This window comes from Podarcis bocagei, assembly GCF_964188305.1.
Source record: "Podarcis bocagei genome assembly, chromosome: 7".
Classification (NCBI taxonomy): Eukaryota; Metazoa; Chordata; class Lepidosauria; order Squamata; family Lacertidae; genus Podarcis; species Podarcis bocagei.
Window position 1 is genome coordinate 92,098,234 of NC_138132.1, and position 20,935 is coordinate 92,119,168.

General features: G+C 46.2%; 1 protein-coding gene and 1 long non-coding RNA gene across 2 annotated transcripts in view; one reads left to right on the forward strand and one right to left on the reverse strand.

Annotated features, from left to right (window-relative positions):
* Nucleotides 1-16,241: 16,241 nt before the first annotated feature.
* On the reverse strand, nucleotides 16,242-18,315 carry LOC308590803. The gene is made up of 3 exons (XR_014009902.1): nucleotides 18,132-18,315; nucleotides 17,363-17,446; nucleotides 16,242-16,364 (listed from the first exon to the last, which is right to left on the reverse strand). It is a non-coding gene; the product is annotated as an uncharacterized lncRNA (long non-coding RNA).
* A 1,221-nt stretch (nucleotides 18,316-19,536) lies between these two features.
* LOC308590781 (E3 ubiquitin-protein ligase MARCHF5-like) overlaps nucleotides 19,537-20,935 on the forward strand; it is a 37,890-nt gene continuing 36,491 nt past the window's right edge. Inside the window, exon 1 of the mRNA XM_081201022.1 lies at nucleotides 19,537-19,618. Coding sequence (XP_081057148.1) covers nucleotides 19,593-19,618 — 26 coding nt within the window. The 5' untranslated portion in view covers nucleotides 19,537-19,592. The remainder of the gene's footprint in view (nucleotides 19,619-20,935) is intronic.

The following is a 20,935-nucleotide window of genomic DNA, read 5'->3' on the forward strand; positions in this document are numbered from 1 at the left end:
GAACACACCCTCTGCTTCTCTCTGCTTCTCTCCCTCCCTGCATTCTCCCCAGGGAGGGGAAATGAGACAGACAGGAGTCCTATTTACATGTTTTATTCCTGTCATTCAGCAGTACATAGAAAACGTGACTGCACCCTTCAGACTCCAACAGAAGAGTCACAACTCCGCCCCTGCACTTCCAGTACAGGTCATATGACACTCTGAGCTAACATCCGGTGCTCAGTACAGAGAATAGACTCCTCCTTTTCTCCATCAGTACAGTTGCAAACCACAACATCCTGTTTTGCATTCCAGCCATCTGGAGCTGGCTTTTGCCTTGGTGCTTTTTCCCAACACTTAGCGGCTTAGAAAAAGGGGAAAAATTAGCGAAAAAAATCGCAAGGCTCGCAAGATGTTTTCGTCTTGCGAAGCAAGCCCATAGGGAAATTCGTCTTGCGAAGCAACTGAAAAACGGAAAACCCTTTCGTCTAGCTGGTTTTTCGTCTTGCGAGGCATTCGTCTTGCGGGGCACCACTGTATTGGCCTGAATATGAGCCACATTCCCCCCCCCCAAATTCTGACCGTGGAAAGTTAAAGTGAAGTTTATACACGCAACCTTATGGTGTGCAGCCAGGAACGTGGGGCAAACAGTACCAGGAGAACAGCAAAGCGGCGCCCGCCCCACATGTAGTACCCCGTCCTCTCCCCCAAGGAAGACAGCGAAGAAAGTGGAAGGCCGCCAGCAATGCAGTGCACCTCCCCCCGCCTAGTATGCACCCAGGAACAGCGAGGGAGCAGCTTATATTCAGGTATCCCCCCCCCCCCCAGTTTAAAAGGTGCGGATTATATTCAGGTGCAGCTTATATTCAGGCCAATACGGTATGTTTTTATGCATTTATTTTAAAAAATAAATTATATGCCGCTGTATCACAGAAATAGATCACAGCTATGACATGGCTCCCCAAATCAACACAGACTGTGGAAACTTCACACTGGACTTCAAGCGCTGGACTGGCATTGTGTGCCTCCCCATTCTTCCTCCAGACTCTGGGTCTTGGTTTCCAAATGAGATGCAAAAGCTGCTCTCATCAGAAAAGAGATTTGGGGAGCCATGTCATCAGCTGGTGTTGGTCCACTGTGCTTCATTAAGTCCAGGGGCAACGCAGCCATCTACCAGGAGATTTTGGAGCACTTCATGCTTCCTTCCGCAGATGAGCTTTATGGGGATGCTGACTTCATTTTCCAGCAGGACTTTGGCACCTGCCCACACTGCCAAAAGTACCAAAACCTGGTTCAGTGCCCATGGGATTACTGTGCTTGATTGGCCAGCAAACTCGCCTGACCTGAACCCCATAGAGAATCTATGGGGCACTGCCAAGAGACAGATGAGAGACATGAGACCGAGCAATGCAGAAGAGCTGAATGCTGCTATTGAAGCTTCCTGGTCTTCCATAACACCTCAGCAGTGCCACAGGCTGACAGCATCCATGGCACACCGCATTGAGGCAGTAACTGATGCAAAAGGGGCCCAAACCAAGTACTGAGTACATATGCATTCTTCTACTTCTCAGAGGTCCAATATCGGTCTATTTGCAGTCCTTGTTTTGCTGATTTCATTTAATATTCTAATTATCTGAGATTGTTAATTTGGGGTTTTCATCAGCTGTACACCATGATCATCACAATTATAACAAATAAAGGCTTGACATATCTCACTTTGCATGTCATGAGTGTATCTCATATATTAGTTTCACCTTTTAAGTTGAATTACTTAAATAAATGAATTATTGAAATAAATGAAGGCCCTCTGCCTGGTTCCTTGTAACCTCACTTCTCGCAGGGAGAGAACTGCCAGAAGGCCCTCGGAGCTGGACCTCAGTGTCCGGGCTGAATAATGGGGTGGAGAGGCTCCTTCAGGTATACTGGGCCAATGCCGTTTAGGGCTTTAAAGGTCAATGTTAAGTTGTGGGTGAACATATCAGACAACACAGCGATTCTTCAAACAGCTCTAGTTTATTCAGAGGTCAGAACAAAACTGAAGAGCTCATTCAGCCTGCTTATATAGAGCTCCAGAACAATGGAACTGTAGCAACTTTCTAAAACTATCCAATCACTGAATGTCACTTTCGATCCTTCATTTGCATACAAACTATCCAATCACTGAATGTCACTTTCAATCCTTCATTTGCATAACTACAGTATCCCCCTGCTGGCCCAGGGTGAGAACTTCAGTATATAACACTCCTCCCCACCGAGATAAGGCGTTAGTTACAATCGTAATGGTTTCCTTATATACAGCAGTACACGTAATGGTTCAATTAGGCACAAAAGCATATCGGTTACATTTCACATACTTAGACCAGCAGTCATACATGTCCAACAACATAGCCTTTCAAAAAAGTTGGGTGCTTGGAAACTCTGCCAGACTGCCGGGGACGGATAGCCAAGTCCGGGGGGCCACCCAATTCTTGCTGAGGCTGTGGTGCGACCCTAGGTGGCGTTGAAACCAAGTCCCCTGGGTCTGCTGCTGTGGGTGGAACCTCCGCAAGTGGAGTTGGCAGAATGTCAGGCACGGCAGTGGTCTGCGTCTGTGGTAAGTCTGGCAGACCCTCTGAAGCGGCTTGGTTTGGCTCCACGCCGGCAGTTTGCGAGAGAGGTGTAGGTGGAGCCTCACCATCTGTGAGGGATGATGTGTTGTACGAACAAGTATTCGGCAACCCGCTCGTGCCAGTCTCCCCGGTCCAGGCGCGCCTCTTTTGCCGAGCGCACCATTCTCTCTGTTTGCCCATTGCTGCATGGATGAAATGGTGCCGTTAGGGCATGGCGGATGCCCAGTCCCAAAAGATACCGCTCAAAAGTGCCTGATGTGAACTGCGGTCCGTTGTCGGAGACAAGGACATCAGGACACCCATGCGTTGCAAAGAGGCCTCGCAGCACCCGGATGACGGCCTTGGTAGTGGTGGAGGGCATCAGGGCCACCTCCAGCCATTTGGAATAGGTGTCCACCACGACCATAAAGGTCCGGCCGTGAAAGAGGCCAGCCAGATCGATGTGCACCCTTGACCAGGGTGTCTTGGGCGTCTCCCAGGTGTGTCCCTTAGCTGCCGGTGGCGCAGGCTTTGATTCTTGGCACGCTTGACAGGTGGAAACCCAGGCAGTGATGGCATCGTCCATGTTAGGCCACCAGACGTAACACCAAGCCAATGCCTTCATTTTGATGATTCCCGGGTAGCCAACTTGCAGAGCCTCCAGCACATGTTGACGGAGTCTTTGGGGAATCACGACGCGGTCTCCCCACAGCAGACAGATGCGATGAGCCGAGAGTTCATGTTGTCTGGTTGCGAACGGCTGGAACTCCGATGCTAAAGGCCCTTGTGGCCACCCCCTCCACACCCAGTTGATGCGGAGGCCACAGTGGCAGCTGATACAGGTGCTGCTGGAAGATCCTCAATCAGGAGGAGCGATGAAGCAGGAGCCGGGTCTTCCACAAACGCTGGAAGAGGGCAGCGGCTGAGGGCATCGGCATGGCCCATCGATTTCCTCGGGCGATTGACGAGCCAGTAATGGTAGGCAGCCAGGAAAACAGTCCATCGCAGCATGCGCAGCGAGAGGACTGGTGGAGTTGGATGATCACCGGCGAGGAGGCCCAGGAGTGGCTTGTGGTCAGTGATGAGGTCAAAAGTCCTGCCGTAGAGGTATTCATGGAACCTCTTTACTCCAGCCACAAGTGCCAGTGCCTCCTTGTCGAGCTGGCCGTAATTCCATTCAGTCAGAGATAGCGTCCTGGAAAAGTAGGTGAGTGGTGCTTCTCTTCCGTCTGGAAAACGGATGTGGTCGGGTGAAGGCCGGAGGCGTCGATAAGATAGCCCAGGAACTCCACCTGTGGAACAGCGATCTGGCACTTCTCCCTCTTTACCTTGAACCCGGCATCCTGGAACCTGGTCAGCACGGCACGGAGGCGCTCGAACAGCTGCTGGTGTGAGTCTGCGGACATCAAGACGTCATCAAAATATGGTACCACGCCCGGAAGCCCTTGCAGGAGACGCTCCATAAGGCTTTGGAAGATGCCAGGAGCCATACTCACCCCGAACTGCAACCAGCGGCAACGGAATGCCCCTTGGTGGGTGACAATCGTCTGGGCTTCAGCAGTGGCATCATCGACGGGCAGTTGTTGATAGGCTTGGGCAAGGTCCAGCTTAGCGAAGACCTTACCCTCACCCAGGGAATGCAGCAGGTGTTGGACAACAGGAACCGGATAAGCATGCTGCTGTTGATCATGCACTTGTAGTCAGCACAGATTCTCACCGACTATCCAACTATCCAATCACTGAATGTCACTTTCGATCCTTCATTTGCATAACTATCTACAGTATCCCCCTGCTGGCCCAGGGTGAGAACTTCAGTACATAACAGTCAACACCAGCACTTTGAATTGTGCTCGGAAACGTACTGGGAGCCAATGTAGGTCTTTCAAGACCAGTGTTATGTGGTCTCGGCAGCCACTCCCAGTGATTCTATGATTGCCTGTCAGACAGAAAGGTTAGCAGAGAGCATGGCCTGCAGGCTTTGGAGCAGGCAACTCCTCTTAAGACTAGCTCCCACATCGCTTTCCTGCAAATCTCCCTGTTACCTTTGCCAAGCTAATTCTGATCAGTGGTGGAGCTTTACCTGGCATTGCAGCAACAAATTCTTCCATTCAAGACTACATGGGACTGGCTGAAATGACTGGCAGAATCCGAGACCAGGGGAAAGAGATGGCGGAAGAAGATTGGAAGAAATTTAAAATCTATCTTAAGAGACATTGTAAAATTAATGAGTGTTAAAATGTTGTGGTTATAGAAAATAAGCGGACTACAGCTGTAAAGATTAAGTTAAAAGAAAAGAAAGGATTACAACTAGATAAAATTAAGGGTGAGGATTTGCTGAATTAAATTCGAAATTGGAATGCAGAAAGGGGAGGCATGAGGAGGTCGGTGAAGTAAGTTTTAAGAAAATAAGGTTTTGAAATTATACTTGTTTGTTTGTTTTTGTGTTTGTTTGTTTGTATTTTATAATTTGTGAAAATTTAATAAATATCTTTTAAAAAAAAAAATCCACAAATTTTTCCATTCAACCAGCACATCTGCGCTTGGGTTAGTCAGCCCCCCTCCCCGTGCTCCATTCTCTCTGACCCCCTCTAGTCGTGCATTTTGGCCTTCCCTTTGCCATGCCACAGTAAATACCTCGTTAGCAGCATGCGGCTCAAGGCCCACCTCCCTGGTTGCCTGGGAAGAGAGAGAGAAAAAGAGAAGCACAAGCCACACTGGGGGTGGGGGGTGGGGGGTGGGGGGTGCAAAGCAGACAGCTGAACACAGCATGCCTGGAAAGGGGGGGGGGAGAAATGGCAGAGGTGAACAGCAACGGCATCCATGCAACGGGGCAGGGTGTGTGCATGAGACATGCTGGTGCTGGGCGAAAACAGCCTTCCTCAAAAGAAGCACATCATGCGCAGGCAACAGCAGAGGAGCCTGCGGGGTCTCGCAGCAACTTGCATGCCGTCAAAGCAGCAGGCGGGCTACTTCCGTCAAATCTTTTTAGTCTGGATGTTATAGATATCCAGACTAAAAAGATAGCCTTCCCTCCCCAATGCTGCAAACCTCTTTCTCTGCCACATTGCAGATCAAGCAGATAAAAAAAAAGAGGCAAAGGACCCCTGGATGGTTAAGTCCAGGCAAAGGAGACTATGGGGTTGCGGCACCATACAGTTCTGTAATGGAACTGGCTCAGACTGGTTTGAACAGGTCTAGGCTGGTTTTTTTTTTTAATTAATATTTTATTAAGTTTTATCAATAAAGTAATTCAGGAAAAAGTACAAAAACAGAAAAATACAAAATCACAAAATACAAAAATACAGACATTAAACACAAAAGGGAAAAGAAAAAAGAAAAGAAAAGAAAACACATAAAAACAAAACTCCCTCTTTTTTTAAATTCTCATCTTTAGTTAACTTATTCTCCTGACTTCCTCATGCCTCCCTTTTTTGTATCCCTTTTTAAAAATTTGGTTCAGCAAATTCATATCCAATTTAACTTATCTATTATCAATCCCATCTTACATTTTACCTTGTTGCTAGAACCCCTTCAGTTCATTTCAACATCATCAGCATTCAAAAATTTTACAATGTTTCTGTAAATAAATTTTAAATTTCCTCCAATCTTCTTCCACGAGCTCTTCTCCCTGGTCTCGAATTCTGCCAGTCATTTCCGCCATTTCCATGTAATCTATTAGTTGCATTTGCCATTCTTCCAGGGTGGGTAGATCTTGTGTCTTCCAGTGCTTTGCAATGAGAATTCTTGCTGCTGCTGTAGCATACATAAAGAATGTTCTATCCTTCTTTAACACCGATTGGCCAACTATGCCCAGGAGAAAAGCCTCTGGTTTCTTCAGAAAGGTATATTTAAATACCTTTTTCATTTCATTATAGATCATTTCCCAGAAAGCCTTAATCCTTGGGCACGTCCACCAAAGATGAAAGAATGTGCCTTCAGTTTCCTTACATTTCCAGCATTTATTGTCGGGCAAATGATATATTTTTGCAAGCTTGACTGGAGTCATGTACCACCTGTACATCATTTTCATAATATTCTCTCTTAAGGCATTACATGCCGTAAATTTAATCCTGGTGGTCCACAACTTCTCCCAGTCAGCAAACATAATATTGTATCCTATATCCTGTGCCCATTTTATCATTGCAGATTTTACCGTTTCTTTCTCAGTATTCCATTTCAGCAGCAGATTGTACATTCTTGATAGTATCTTAGCATTGGGTTCTAACTGTTCTGTTTCTAACTTTGATTTTTCCATCTGGAAACCAATTTTTTTATCCAAGTTATAAACCTCTCTTATTTGGAAATAATGTAACCAGTCTCGCATCTTCTCTTTAAGTTTGTCATAACTCTGCAATTTCAATTTGTCACCTTCCTATTCTAAAATTTCCCAATATTTTGGCCATTTGGCCTCCATGTTGAGTTTTTTCAAAGCTTTCGCTTCCATAGGTGATAGCCACCTTGGGGTTTTATTCTCCAGAAAATCTTTGTACCTTATCCAGACATTAAACACTGCTTTCCTGACCATATGGTTTTTAAATGCCTTATGTGCTTTTACCTTGCCATACCACTAAAGGGAAGTCTTCTTTCTGCACAAAACTGCTCCATTTTGGGGAAGCCTCGCTCCTCTTTTCTCTTGCTTTCTGAGAAGTTTTGCTTGTAGGTTTTTCCCTGCTTTTGCACACACTGTACGAACCTGCTCTTCACGCCTAGCTGACCACATCCACAGAACTTGATTGTTACATTGTTACATGATATGATCAATCATTAGTAACAGACATCCCAAGCTCATGGAAAACAAACTGTACTTGCTCTCCATGCCTAGCTGACCATAACTATAAAACCCGATTGTTATTTTGTTTGTGCCAATTAATCCCTAGTTACAATTCAATTAGGAGGCTTCATGCCTGTCTAGTTCCAGCTCCGATTCTCAGCCTTCTCTCCATCAATGATAAATGATCACATGTGATCCCCACCTTTCACATGTAATTCCCGCCTTAGTACTTATGTTAACCAATTACAAGTTTCTGTGTGTATGTATCAACCAATCAGCCACAGGCACACTTTTGGCAATGCTTGCAATATTCAATAAAATAGGCTCTCAGGGTCCGCCCTGACAGACGCCTCATGTTACACCTGCCTCTCTCGTCTCCCGTGATTTTTCATTTCTACATCTGGTGACCCGACGTGCCAGATCCCTTGCGCAGCCGGAGCAGTCAGCCAGCCTCATACTTCACTCGACTGGAGAAGTCTTAGCCGGCTACACCGTGAGTATGGGGGGGGGGAGCTTACAAAGTCCCAGAAAGTGCATGCTACTGAACTGCTTCATTTAGTCAGACAGAGAGGTGCAGGTGCTCATGTTTCTTTAAAGGAAATTGAACGTTTGTTATGTGAGATTGCATTCCAATGCCCCTGGTACCCTGAGGCAGGCTCCTTGGGGGTAGAGGCATGGCAAAAGATTGGAAAAACCTTTTTTGCAGAGCCCAGGGCTCCTATCCACTGTCTGCTAACTTGGCAGAAGTGCGCAGATGCCATGGCAAAATTTGGACCTCAGGCGTCCCAGGCGTCTCCCTCAGCCCCTGCATCTCTGTCTGTTGGAGACAACCCCCCTCCTTATCCTAAGCTTTTGCCTCCTGCACAATCCTGCCAATCCCTCCCTCCTTTGCCTGCTTCCAACCCCCCTTCCCCCCCTCCTGCATCTGCTCATACAGGAGCTGTCCCTCAGCCCACAACCACCACCCCCATTCCCCCTTCCCTCCCTCCTGTGTTTCCTTTGCCTGCATCCGCTTCTTCAGAAGCTGGGTCTCAGCCAACATCCACTTCCCCCCCACTTTCTTCCCTCCCTCCTTCCACCCCTCCCTTGCCTGCCTCAGCTCCTGCCTGTTTCACGGGAGCTGTCCGTGTTGCACTTTCCCAGGCAAGGCAGAAAGGGCTCCTATCCTTAGAGGAAGAGTCTGAGTGGGCTGGGGTGTTGCCATCTGCTTTCCCTATTTCTTATGCAAACCCAGGCACAGCACAACAACAGGTGCTATATGAAACCCTTTCTTATTCTGTAATGCGAGAATTAAGAAGGGCCATTGTTGATTCTGGTCTCAAATCCTCCTATGTAACAGGAATGCTGGAGGGAATAGCAAATGGTTATACGATGCTACCGCAGGATTGGAAGGATCTTATGCGTATGCTTCTGTCCCCAGCACAGTATGTAGTTTTTGACAGTGAATTTAAACATAACGCCTCGACCCTGTCTGATCCACAGCATACAGCCAACGAACTTTATGGTGCTGGTCCGTTTGACAATATAGCAGCCCAGGCAACGCTGACACCTGCACATTTCAGTCGCACTGCGACCTGTGTACAGCGTGCCTTTCGGAAAGTCCCTGTATCAGGGCAACCACAGAGCTCCTTTGTCAATATTAAGCAACAGCATTCGGAGCCTTACCATCAATTTATAGATAGATTAAAAGAAGCAGTTACTCGGCAGATTGATAACACCACAGCTCAGAATGAGTTGATGAAAAAAATGGCTTTTGAGAATTCTAACACAGATTGCAAAAAAGTTTTACAGTCCGTCGTCCAACGTGTTAAATATGACCTGGCGGATATGATAAAAGCATGTGCGGATGTTGGAAGCCAGAGTCATGCGATGTCCTTGCTTGCCGGTGCCATCCAGGCTGGCAATAAGCCAACCGGTAACTGTTTTAACTGCAAGCGCCCAGGACATTTTGCAAAAGAATGCAAAGCACCTGGCGGTGGGGCACACAGGAATGGTGATGCCAACAAGGCCAAACCTTCCAAAAAATGCCCGAAATGCGGTAAAGGCTATCATTGGGCCAATCAATGCAGGAGTCCGGGAAACTCCATTGCGGCCCCACTCTCGGGTCAGGACAATTAGAGAGTTTTCCGCCTTTAGTGTCCGCTGCTGAAAAACTTTCTAAACATACACCTTCTGAACTTGCCATTGATTTGATAAATCAAGAGAACAAAGACACTGTTTTACCTGGTGAAATTGTGCTCATGCCTTCCCAATTGGCAGGACCACTACCTCCTAAAGTCGCAGGCTTAATTTTACCAAAATTTTCTGCGGCGAAAGAAGGGATCCAGGTTATTCCTAGTGTTCTGGATCCTGACTATGTAGGCACAATAATGGTTCAATTTTGGAGCCATATGCCCATGCAGTTGAAAAAGGGTGAGTCTTGGGCACATTTGGTGGTGCTCCCTTCTAATCCTACTGCTTCTATTATTGATAGTAATTTGCACGAGCTCTCTCCTCTTTCTCCACAGCTGTTAGCTGTTATCCAGCGGATTGGTCATCAGAAACTTCTTCGTAAGTATAAAATCAATGGAAAAGTTCTGGAAGGCTTGATTGACACGGGCGCAGACATTTCTGTAATTTCCAGTGATTGCTGGGACCCCACGTGGCCCCTTGAGTCTGCCTCTGCAGTCTGGGGCGTGGGTGGCCCCCAAAATTCTTCTAAAAGCGTACAGTGGCTGCCTGTTTCTCTGCCTGATAGTTCTGAAACCATTGCATACATCCAGCCCTGTGTGCTGAAAATCCACCTCAACCTGTGGGGAAGAGATTTACTGCAACAATTACAAGCTACCATTCAATTTAATGAGTAAGCTTGCACTTCCCCTCAACTGGAACTCTTCTGGTCGTGCCCTGGCTATACGTTTAATTACATTCCAGCAAACATCAGCCATGGCACACCTTGCGTTTTAAGCCGTTTGTCCATCATTTTATCCAAGAAGCATCATTTATCCTGCTCTTGATAACGCCATTCTGTGAAATTGACTAATGATTGTGATGCTTTTGTCTCTCTTTTCAGTAGGTCTGAATATATCTCTTTAGTTGTTTCTCTCCTAGGAGTCCCTGGATTGGCTGTACAGAATCGTATGAACATTAATTCTTTAGCTTGTTCTGCAGAAGAAGCCCTGAATTTTACTTCAGAAGCTCTTCACCTTTTGAATAAAGAACAGAGTGGACTACATAATGGACTTTTACAAAATTGTGCTATTGATTATCTATTGATGATTCATCATTATGGATGTGAACAAGTTGACAACATGTGCTGTTTTAATATTACTGATAATTCCAAAGCCATCCAAAAGCAGATCTCTCATTTGCAAAATCTCACACACCACATTAAACAAGACGTTGGTTTTTCTGGCCACTGGGGTTCTTTCACCCAGTGGCTTACTGCTTGGCTACCTAATCTTACTTAGCTTCGTAATCTCTTTCAATATGCCCTTGTCATTATATGCATCTTAATTTTGTTATGTTGCTTCCTTCAATGCATTCCTGGCCTCATAAGCCTATTCTCTCGGCTTCTCTCTCCCCCTCAACCACCTAATAAACTCCTTGCCGCCTACTTTGCGAAATGGCAACACCAACAGTAAACCTAAGGTGAGATGTGGACGGATTTATTTTGGGCATGCGTTGGCAAACCACGTATCCCGAAGTATTCTTGTCCCATCGATCCTGGACGGATTTATTTTGGGCATGCGTTGGCAAACCACGTATCCCGAAATATTTTTGTCCCATCGACCCTGGCGAACTTATTTTGGGCATTTGTTGGCACACCACTAATCCTGAAATATTTTTGCCTTATCTACCCAGAATGCCTCGCAAACAAGAAAAGAAAGGGGGAGATAAAGGGAAGTCTTCTTTCTGCACAAAACTGCTCCATTTTGGGGAAGCCTCGCTCCTCTTTTCTCTTGCTTTCTGAGAAGTTTTGCTTGTAGGTTTTTCCCTGCTTTTGCACACACTGTACGAACCTGCTCTTCACGCCTAGCTGACCACATCCACAGAACTTGATTGTTACATTGTTACATGATATGATCAATCATTAGTAACAGACATCCCAAGCTCATGGAAAACAAACTGTACTTGCTCTCCATGCCTAGCTGACCATAACTATAAAACCCGATTGTTATTTTGTTTGTGCCAATTAATCCCTAGTTACAATTCAATTAGGAGGCTTCATGCCTGTCTAGTTCCAGCTCCGATTCTCAGCCTTCTCTCCATCAATGATAAATGATCACATGTAATCCCCACCTTTCACATGTAATTCCCGCCTTAGTACTTATGTTAACCAATTACAAGTTTCTGTGTGTATGTATCAACCAATCAGCCACAGGCACACTTTTGGCAATGCTTGCAATATTCAATAAAATAGGCTCTCAGGGTCCGCCCTGACAGACGCCTCATGTTACACCTGCCTCTCTCGTCTCCCGTGATTTTTCATTTCTACATACCACAGATATGCATGCCACCCAAATATGTTGTCATACCCTTCAAGATCCAAAACATCTGTATTCTCAAGAAGTAGCCATTCCTTCAGCCAGCAAAAAGCTGCTGACTCATAATAAAGTTTAAGGTCTGGCAGGGCAACCCCCCCCCTGTCTTTAGCATCAGTAAGTATCTTAAATTTTATTCTGGGCTTTTTGCCCTGCAGGGTTTCTGTTGAGGCAGGGGATTAGCTGTGGGAGGAGCTTATCAGAGTTTGCAGGGCAGCAGTTGAAGAAGGAGCAAAAAGGGTTTTCTTGTGTGTGTGTGTGTGTGTGTTTCTTTGTGGCTGATTAGCTGTTTTCCCTGTGTAAAGGTCAGAGGGGGCAGGGTTTCTGTTGAGGCAGGGGATTAGCTGTGGAAGGAGCTTATCAGAGTTTGCAGGGCAGCAGTTGAAGAAGGAGCAAAAAGGGTTTTTCTTGTGTGTGTGTGTGTTTCTTTGTGGCTGATTAGCTGTTTTCCCTGTGTAAAGGTCAGAGGGGGCAGGGTTTCTGTTGAGGCAGCTGATTAGCTGTGGGAGGAGCTTATCAGAGCTTGCAGGGCAGTTTGATCCATCTTTTAGATTTAGGGGAGCTAGGCTCAAACGTTTTACTTTGATGAGAATTTTTTTGTAATCCATATTTCTTTAGAAACTCATCTATGTCCCCTTCTTTCTGCGGCCCTTGCGAATATAGTTTTTTAAAATAACTCTGGAAGCAGTTTCTAATCTCATTTGGCTTATAGATAGTCTTTCCTTCAACCTCTAAGTTTGTAACCGTATTTAATTTCTGTCTTTTCTTCAATTGCCAAGCCAGAAGTTTACCACATTTATCTGCAGATTCAAATGTCCTTTGTCTCATTTGTTTAATCTTCCATTCTATTTCTTGATTCATCAATTCCATATATTGCGTCTGATATAGCTTAATTTCTCTCAAGATCTCTTGGGACTTTGGTTTAGATCTCAATTTCTTTTCTCCTTCTTTTATCTTTTCCAAGATCTTATCCTTTTTCTCATTTTGGCTTCTCTTCTTTATTGTATTTTGTTGTATCAAAAATCCTCGCATAACAGCTTTACTCGCATCCCAGATTATTTTTTCAACATCTGTTTTTAAATTTATTTCGAAATAGTCTCTCAAAGTTTTTTGGACCTTTTTGTAGACCTCTTCATCTCTAAATAAGGTGTCATTCACCCTCCATCTGAAGGAGCCAGCTGTTGTTAACTTCATCTCCATCTTTACAGCATTATGGTCGGAGCAGGTTTTTGGGCAGATTTCCACTTTCTTTATCTTTGGTGCCATCCCACTAGTAACCCATATTTGGTCGATTCTAGTCCATGTCATCATAGCTTCAGAAAAGAAAGTTCCCTCTCTCTCGAGAGGGTTCTTTGTTCTCCAAATGTCAATCAAGTCCATGTTTTCAGTCATTTCAAAGAAAGTCTTTGGTAGTCTCCCATCTTTAGAGACTACCTGTCTTTGTGCTTTGTCCATATTTGTAGATACTACTCCGTTCATGTCCCCCATCAAAATTAGGTTGTAGTCCAAATAATCCAGTAAGGTCTCATGCAACTTCTTAAAGAATTCCGATTTCCCCTCATTTGGTGCATAAATTCCCATGATCAAAATTTTTTCTCCTTGAACTTGAATTTCAATTGCCAAAAATCTTCCTTGTTCATCTTTAAACATCAATTTCGGTAATAATTTTTCTTTTGCGTAAATCACAACTCCTCTTTTCTTAACTTTATCAGATGATGTCACGGGAAATGGGATTGCTTGTGTGTAAACCTCCAGCTGTTCCAAACTGCTTAGAAGTTGGTGGTGTCTTTCCCTGACTGAGCAGCCTAGGTGCTGCTGCTGTTCAGTCGCTGGACGAATCCGTGAGTGGGCAGCTTCTAAATTTCCTCCAGCATAGAAACTCCTTGACGGATAGTCTCCGCCTCCCCTCTCTGCGCGAAACCCTTCTGCGCAGAGTGGGCGTGCCTAGGGGTGGCCCTCCACTCTCTCCACTGTCTTCAGTGCCAGAGTCTCGGAGCCTCTCCTCCAAGATGCATTCCCCCTCTTCCTTCTTCCTGGTGTCACCTGGTCTTTCTTCCCCAGATGACGCTCTCTCTCTACCCTTACTAGTTCCTTCTTCTGCAGAATTGGGAAGTACCGCCTCTCCCCTCTGCTCCGATGTCAGTTCCCTGACAGATGAAATAAATTCTTGTCCTAATCTTTTGTTAATAAGTAATTTTCTGTGCAACCTCGTCACATGTGTTTCTTGTAAACAAATCAAGTCCAATTGTTCTTTTTTCAATATATGAAACACGTTTTTCCTCTTTCGAGGAAGGTTCAAACCGTTACAATTCTAGCTTAGAAGTTGCAGAGCCATCTTGCAGTTATTTACTTTCCCCTCCTACTGCTCCAAGTAGTTGTTCATCGTCAGTCGGTGATTTCAGTCCAAATGATAGATTTACAATGTCTATTATTTCTTTTACTGTTGGGGTAGGTTCCACTTCAACCACTTCTTTCAGAAGATCTTCCTCGTTATCTCGTAGAAATTGGTCCTTGTCACTCACTGATTTTATTCTTGTTTTCCTTCCCTTATATTTGAAAGATAGGCCTTGAGGAAATTCCCACCTGAAGGGTATTCTGTTCTTTCTCAGTAGGTCGACCAGGTCTTTGTAGTAAGTTCTGGCATCCAAAATATGCTTAGGTATGTCCTTGAAGATCTCCACAAAGGAATTTTCAATTTCCAAAGTTCTTTGAAAATGCAGATTCAGTATTTTGTCTCTTTCTTCTTTTGATCTTAAAGTTATCAAGCAGTCCCTTGGCTTCTTTCTGTTTTGTCTTCTGCCCAATCTAAAAGCAGCCACTATCTTAAATTCTTCCTTCTCTAACTCCTGTTGCCAAAAGTCCAAAAATTCTTTTGTAAGGAAGTCCGCCAAGTTATCCTTCTCACTTTCAGGCACCGCTCTTATTCTCAAATTTCTCTCCTTTCTTTGCAATTTGAGCATAGGCTCCTCTGCCATGGGAGCATATTCACCCAGTGCTTTTCCAGCTGCACTGGCTCCCGGTGGAGTACAGGGTCAGATTTAAGGTGCTGGTTTTGACCTTTAAAGCCCTTCACGGCCTAGGACCCTCGTATCTACGGGACCGCCTCTCCTGGTGTGTGGCTTAAATTCGTGACCTTACAAAAATTGGCTTTTACGATAACGCTGCTGAAACAGACATATGGTAAAATGGAACAGGTGTGGCTGCCTGCAGAATTTTAATGGAGCGACCTATATTTGGGTATTGTATTTTTTTCTTTCCCCTCCTTGAAGTTTAAAGGTGTGGCTTATATTTGGGTGCGGCTTATATTTGGGCCAATACGGTAACTTAATTTGACAGTAACTTTAATTTACTTATCTTCTTTAAATATATACTCTTATGAAACTGCATTACAATAATCCCGCCAATGTTCTTATCTGTTTATGATTTATCTGTAAATATTCAATAAACCATTTGTAGGAGGCTGAAGAAGCATTGATTAGCAAATCGATAATGTCCACCCGGGTACATCCTGTAGGCATGGGTGGCCCTGAGAGTGCTCTGAAAGTGACAAGACATTGACACAGTCCAGACTGAAGTGTAAAGCTTTGAGGATGAGGGTCCTTTGAACAGCCTTCCCAAATTCAGGAGGGCTGATGCCACAAAGTTGTTGTGCGGCACCTGTGAATTTTACACCATTTGCATGGAAAGGCTCTAGAAGTCAGGCAGCAACCAGTGTGGCAATCAGCATTGAAAGGAAACATGAAAACAATGCCCTCCTGCATGGATGGCACATCCTCTTCTGTTGCCTTAGGCGAAATGGGAAGGTGCTTCCGCACTGCAGGCGCCCTGACCTGGGTTCTGCGGCAGCACCTGCAAAGTGGTGGTGCCGACAGTGGGTTCTAGCAAGATCTTCTGAGATCTTGGCAAGATCTTGCCAGAAGCTGCTGCCGCCGTGGCCATCACCACTCAGTAGAGCATGAGAGTCATGAGTTCGAGTCTTACATTGAGGCAAACGGATCCTGCATTGTATGGGGTTGGACTAGAATCAGCCTTTCTCCACCTGTGGGTCCCCATATGCTGTTGAACTAAAACTCCCATCACCCCTAGCTAGCAAGGCCAGAGCTCAGGGATGATGGGAGTTGTAGTCAACAACATGTGGGGACCCACTGGTTGAGAACCGCTGGACTAGATGTTCCTTGTGGTCCCTTCCAACTCTACAATTCTATAATTCTCTGGCCTGTTCCCACCTCATGGCTGTACCCCCGAGGGAAACATAACAGAAGAAGAAGAAGAAAACCTACTCAGTTGATGAGGACTGCTGAAAACTAAACGAAAAGGGGAAGTGTGAATCCCTCATGAAGCCCATACACCCAAAGTGCCCTGAAAGTGTTCCTAGTTTTGTTGAGATGAAGGCGCTTACCTATATAGATTCGACCTTTGGTATTCACCATGACGTTCTTGCCAGGAGATTCCCCAGCTACCATCTCCTCGCCGTCGACTTGAAGGAAGCCTCTTTTCCCTTCCCTGGAGGAGGAATGGGAGAGTGTGTCAGAAGGACGAAGGTGTTTTTGAGTGAGGCTGGTTGGATTGGAGAGGATGAGCATGGATAAGGAAGTGCTTGTCGTCTGTCCATGGGAACAGAACTGGAAATGTGGTCCAAGGATATTCCACAGGGGAATCCTCACGTGGATGATGATGACGACGACGACAACAACAACAACAACAACAACAACAACAACAACTTAACAACAACAACAACAACTTTTATTTATACCCTGCCCTCCCTGGCCAGAGCTGGGCTCAGGGCGGCTAACACCAGTAAAATTACAATAAAAACATAATGGGGGGGGGGACAATTTAGAATACAGGTTAAAATGCAATTTAAAATGCAGCCTCATTTTAAAAATAGCCCATGGATCAAAACCATAAGGGGAGGGAAACATAAGGGTCAGACTGAGTCCAAACCAAAGGCCAGCTGGAACAGTTCTGTCTTGCAGGCCCTGCGGAAAGATGTTAAGTCCCGCAAGGCCCTAGCCTCTTGTGGCAGAGCGTTCCACCAGACTGGGGCCACAGCCAAGAAAGCCTTGGCTCTGGTTGAGGCCAGCCTAACCTCTCTGTGGCCTGGGACCTTCAAGATGTTTTTATTTGAAGACCGTAAGGTCCTCCGTGGGACATACCAGGAGAGGCGGTCCTGTAGGTATGTGGGTCCTAGGCCGTGTAGGGATTTAAAGATCAAAACCAGCACCTTAAACCTGACCCTGTACTCCACCGGGAGCCAGTGCAGCTGGTAAAGCACTGGATGAATGTGATCCCGCGGCAAGGACCCCGTAAGGAGCCTCGCTGCGGCATTCTGCATCCGCTGGAGTTTCTGGGCCAGCTTCAAGGGCTAGGACAGCATCCCCAGCCCCAGAAGCAAACAAATTGTTCCTCAACCCGCCTTGTTCAGGAAACAGGGCCTTGACAACTCTTGGGCTTGTCAAACTAGGGGTGTCCCAAGCCACATCTCTCCACACTCGTCTCACCAGATGGCTGTCACTCTGTGCCATTCTCCATCATCAACTGGGTCTTCGGACAGGATGTTCACTTCTCCACTTCCTAGCTGGTAACTGCAGGAAACACACGGTCAGTGTCAGAGAAGAAGAAGAGGTTAAGGGGTGATATGATAGCCATGTTCAAATATATAAAAGGATGTCATATAGAGGAGAAAGGTTGTTTTCTGCTGTTCCAGAGAAGCGGACATGGAGCAATGGATCCAAACTACAAGAAAGAAGATTCCACCTAAACATTAGGAAGAACTTCCTGACAGTAAGTGCTGTTCGGCAGTGGAATTTGCTGCCAAGGAGTGTGGTGGAATCTCTTTCTTTGGAGGTCTTTAAGCAGAGGCTTGACAACCATATGTCAGGAGTGCTCTGATGGTGTTTCCTGCTTGGCAGGGGGTTGGACTCGATGGCCCTTGTGGTCTCTTCCAACTCTATGATTCTATGATTCTAAGAAGAGTTTGGATTTGATATCCCTCTTTATCACTATCTGAAGGAGTCTCAAAGCGGCTAACATTCTCCTTTCCCTTCCTCCCCCACAACAAACCCTCTGTGAGGTGAGTGGGGCTGAGAGACTTCAAAGAAGTGTGACTGGCCCAAGGTCACCCAGCAGCTGCATGTGGAGGAGCGGAGACGCAAACCCAGTTCCCCAGATTATGAGACTACCACTCTTAACCACTACACCACACTGGCCACCCTGGAGCCTCAATGCAGAGCGGCCAATAGCGTGCGCTCTTATGCGGCCTTCCCTCACCTGAACACCAGGTGCCCGTCCTTCAGCCCGAGGCTGATGAAGTCCTTCGCTTTGGCGCTCTCTCCTTCCTCCTGTGACAGAAACCAGAGCGTTGTTTCTCACCTTCTCCTTTCCTTAGGAGATGGCACCCCTAGGCATCAGTGGGGGGTCATCCCATAGAGGGAGAGAAGCCCATGAAGGAACTGGTACTGCTTCTCAGGTGCCACATTTTACTTTGTAGGAAATCCCGTCTTTGAGTGTGGCAGCACCGACACTTTGCAACCCCCTGCCTACTGACATCAGTTGCGTGCCTTCACTGTACTCTATTTGGCACCTGCTAAAAACATTTTTTAAAAGGCAATTGCTTATCCAAACGTGTAAAAATGTTGGCAGGTGTTTTTAGCTTATGATTGATTTTAGTTAGGCTTAATAAGAGCCATTCAACAGTGGAACAGTCCCTTGGTAGGTGGCGGACTCTCCTTCATCAGAGGTTTTTAAACTGATGTTGGATGGCCATCTTTTGGGGATTCCTGAGCTGTGATTCCTGTCTTGTAGGGGGTCAGGCTGGATGACCCTTTGGGATCCTTTACAACTCTACAATTCGATGATGATGATGATGATGATAAGTCTCTGCACTGCATAGTGAGGGGGTCTTATAATCACAGATTCATAGAAGAGTGAAGTAGGAAGGGACCCCGAGAGTCATCTAATTCAACCTCCCCCCCCCCCAGCAATGCAGGAATCTGGACCACCTCCTGCTGGGACAGAATGCTCTCACCCCCATGGGGGCCAGTCTCTTGCCTACTACTACTACTACTACTACTACTACTACTAATTTATTTATACCTTGCCCATCTGGCTGGGTTTCCCCAGCCACTCTGGGCGGCTCCCAACAAATTATTAAAAACACAATAAAACATCAAACATTAAAAACTTCCCTAAACAGGGCTGCCTTCAGATGTCTTATAAAATACCAGGCTTACCAGGTTGGGATAGCTGGGATAGCAGGCTTGTTGGGTTTTGAATGTCTTATGTAGATTTTTCAATTTCGTTGTTCTGTATGGGACAATGACAACAAAGATTATCATATCATATCGTAATAAGTGCCTTCAGCTTGATCTGACCAGTGGCCCATCGAATCCAGCGTCCTGTGCTTGCGGGAGGGTTGGAAGCAGGGCACGAGTGCAACTCTACAGTTGCTGTTCGCCATCACCCGGTATTCAGAGGTAGACTGCTCCTGGGCAGGGAGGTTCTGCTATTACAACGGGTGTCCCTAAGGAGAGCCCTGCTGGATTGGACCGACGGGTCATCTCATCCAGCGTTCTCTTCTCCCAGTGACCAACCAGATTCCTCTGGGGAAACTGGCTAACGCAGCAGAAATGTGCACAGTCTCTCATCGCTTGGTCTCTTTTTTCTCTCTTGGTTGCAGCCTCCCGGACTCACCGGAGACGATCAAGCTGGAAGTGCGCACCAACTCAGCAAATGGGCTTCTCCTCTGGCAGGGCGTGGTGAATGAATGCGACAGAGCAGGGGTCCGTCACCTCAATGTGGCCTACACTGGCTGGCTGTGGCCCCTCCAAGGTTTCAGACTGGTTTTTGGGGGGAGGGGATCCTTACTTGGGGATGCTATGGAGGAACTGAACCGGGGGCCTTCTCTCTGCCTCTCCCAGAGACTGGAGGTGGAAACAGGAGATGTAAAGCTTTGGGTGAGGGGTGGAGGGCGAGGGGGCAGTTGGATCCTGGCAAAACTGAGCAGGGGGATGAAAATGCTAGCAGCCTGTGACGCCAAAGTGTTGGTGAGGCCTCTTCACTGATGACAAGTAAATAAAGTGCAGTCTTTGTGCCAGGCCTCACAAGTCAGTGCCATCTTGATCATTGGCGCTGCAAAGATCAGCAGGAGTGCAGGGACAGCCTCTGCTTCACCTGGGACGCGGGTGGCGCTGTGGTCTAAACTACTGAGCCTCTTGGGCTTGCCGATCGGAAGGTGAGCTCCTGTTGCTCTGTCCCAGCTCCTGCACACTCAAAAGCACACTGGCGCAAGTAGATAAATAGGTACCACTGCGGTCGGAAGGCAAATGGCGTTTCTGTATGATACGATCTGAGGAGGCCAAGATGGCGACGGAGGTAGCAGCCTAATTAGAGCCTCCGATTTTAACTAAGCGTTTTTATTAGTTTTAGCCTCTTCAAGACCCCAAAACTGCATCTTAAGGACCTTAAAGACTGTTGGCTGTCTGTCTTGTCGCCTCGTTTTAATTAGTTTATTCTTTTATTCTTTTATTGTTTTATCGTCGCACAGTTTACTGATACTGCTACACTGACTTACAACCTTGGAGCTCCCGGACGACGGACTGGCTTGAAATACAACCAAAGAAGCAGAGGAAACTGCTGAACTCCATTGAGCCTAACCTCAATAAGATAAGTCCAAGAACTCCCCCATGAATACCCTCCCGCCCCAAGTTAAGGCTTAAAGAGGGAAGGTAGGGAGGCTCCCTGATCCAACAGCCTGGACACCGGTTTTCCAAACAACCGGCTCTTTTAGGTGGAGGATGAATGACACCCTTTTTAGAGATGAAGTTTATAAAAAGGCCCAAAAAACCTTGAAAGACTATTTTGAAATAAATATGGCTACCAACGTTGAAAAAAGAGTAATCTGGGATGCAAGTAAAGCCGTGATGAGAGGGTTTTTGATACAACAGAATGCATTAAAGAAGAGAAGTCGAAATGAGAAAAAAAGATAAAATTCTGGAGAAAATAAAAGAAGGGGAGAAAAGATTGAGAGTAAAGCCAAAGTCACAGGAGATTTTGAGAGAAATAAAATTATACCA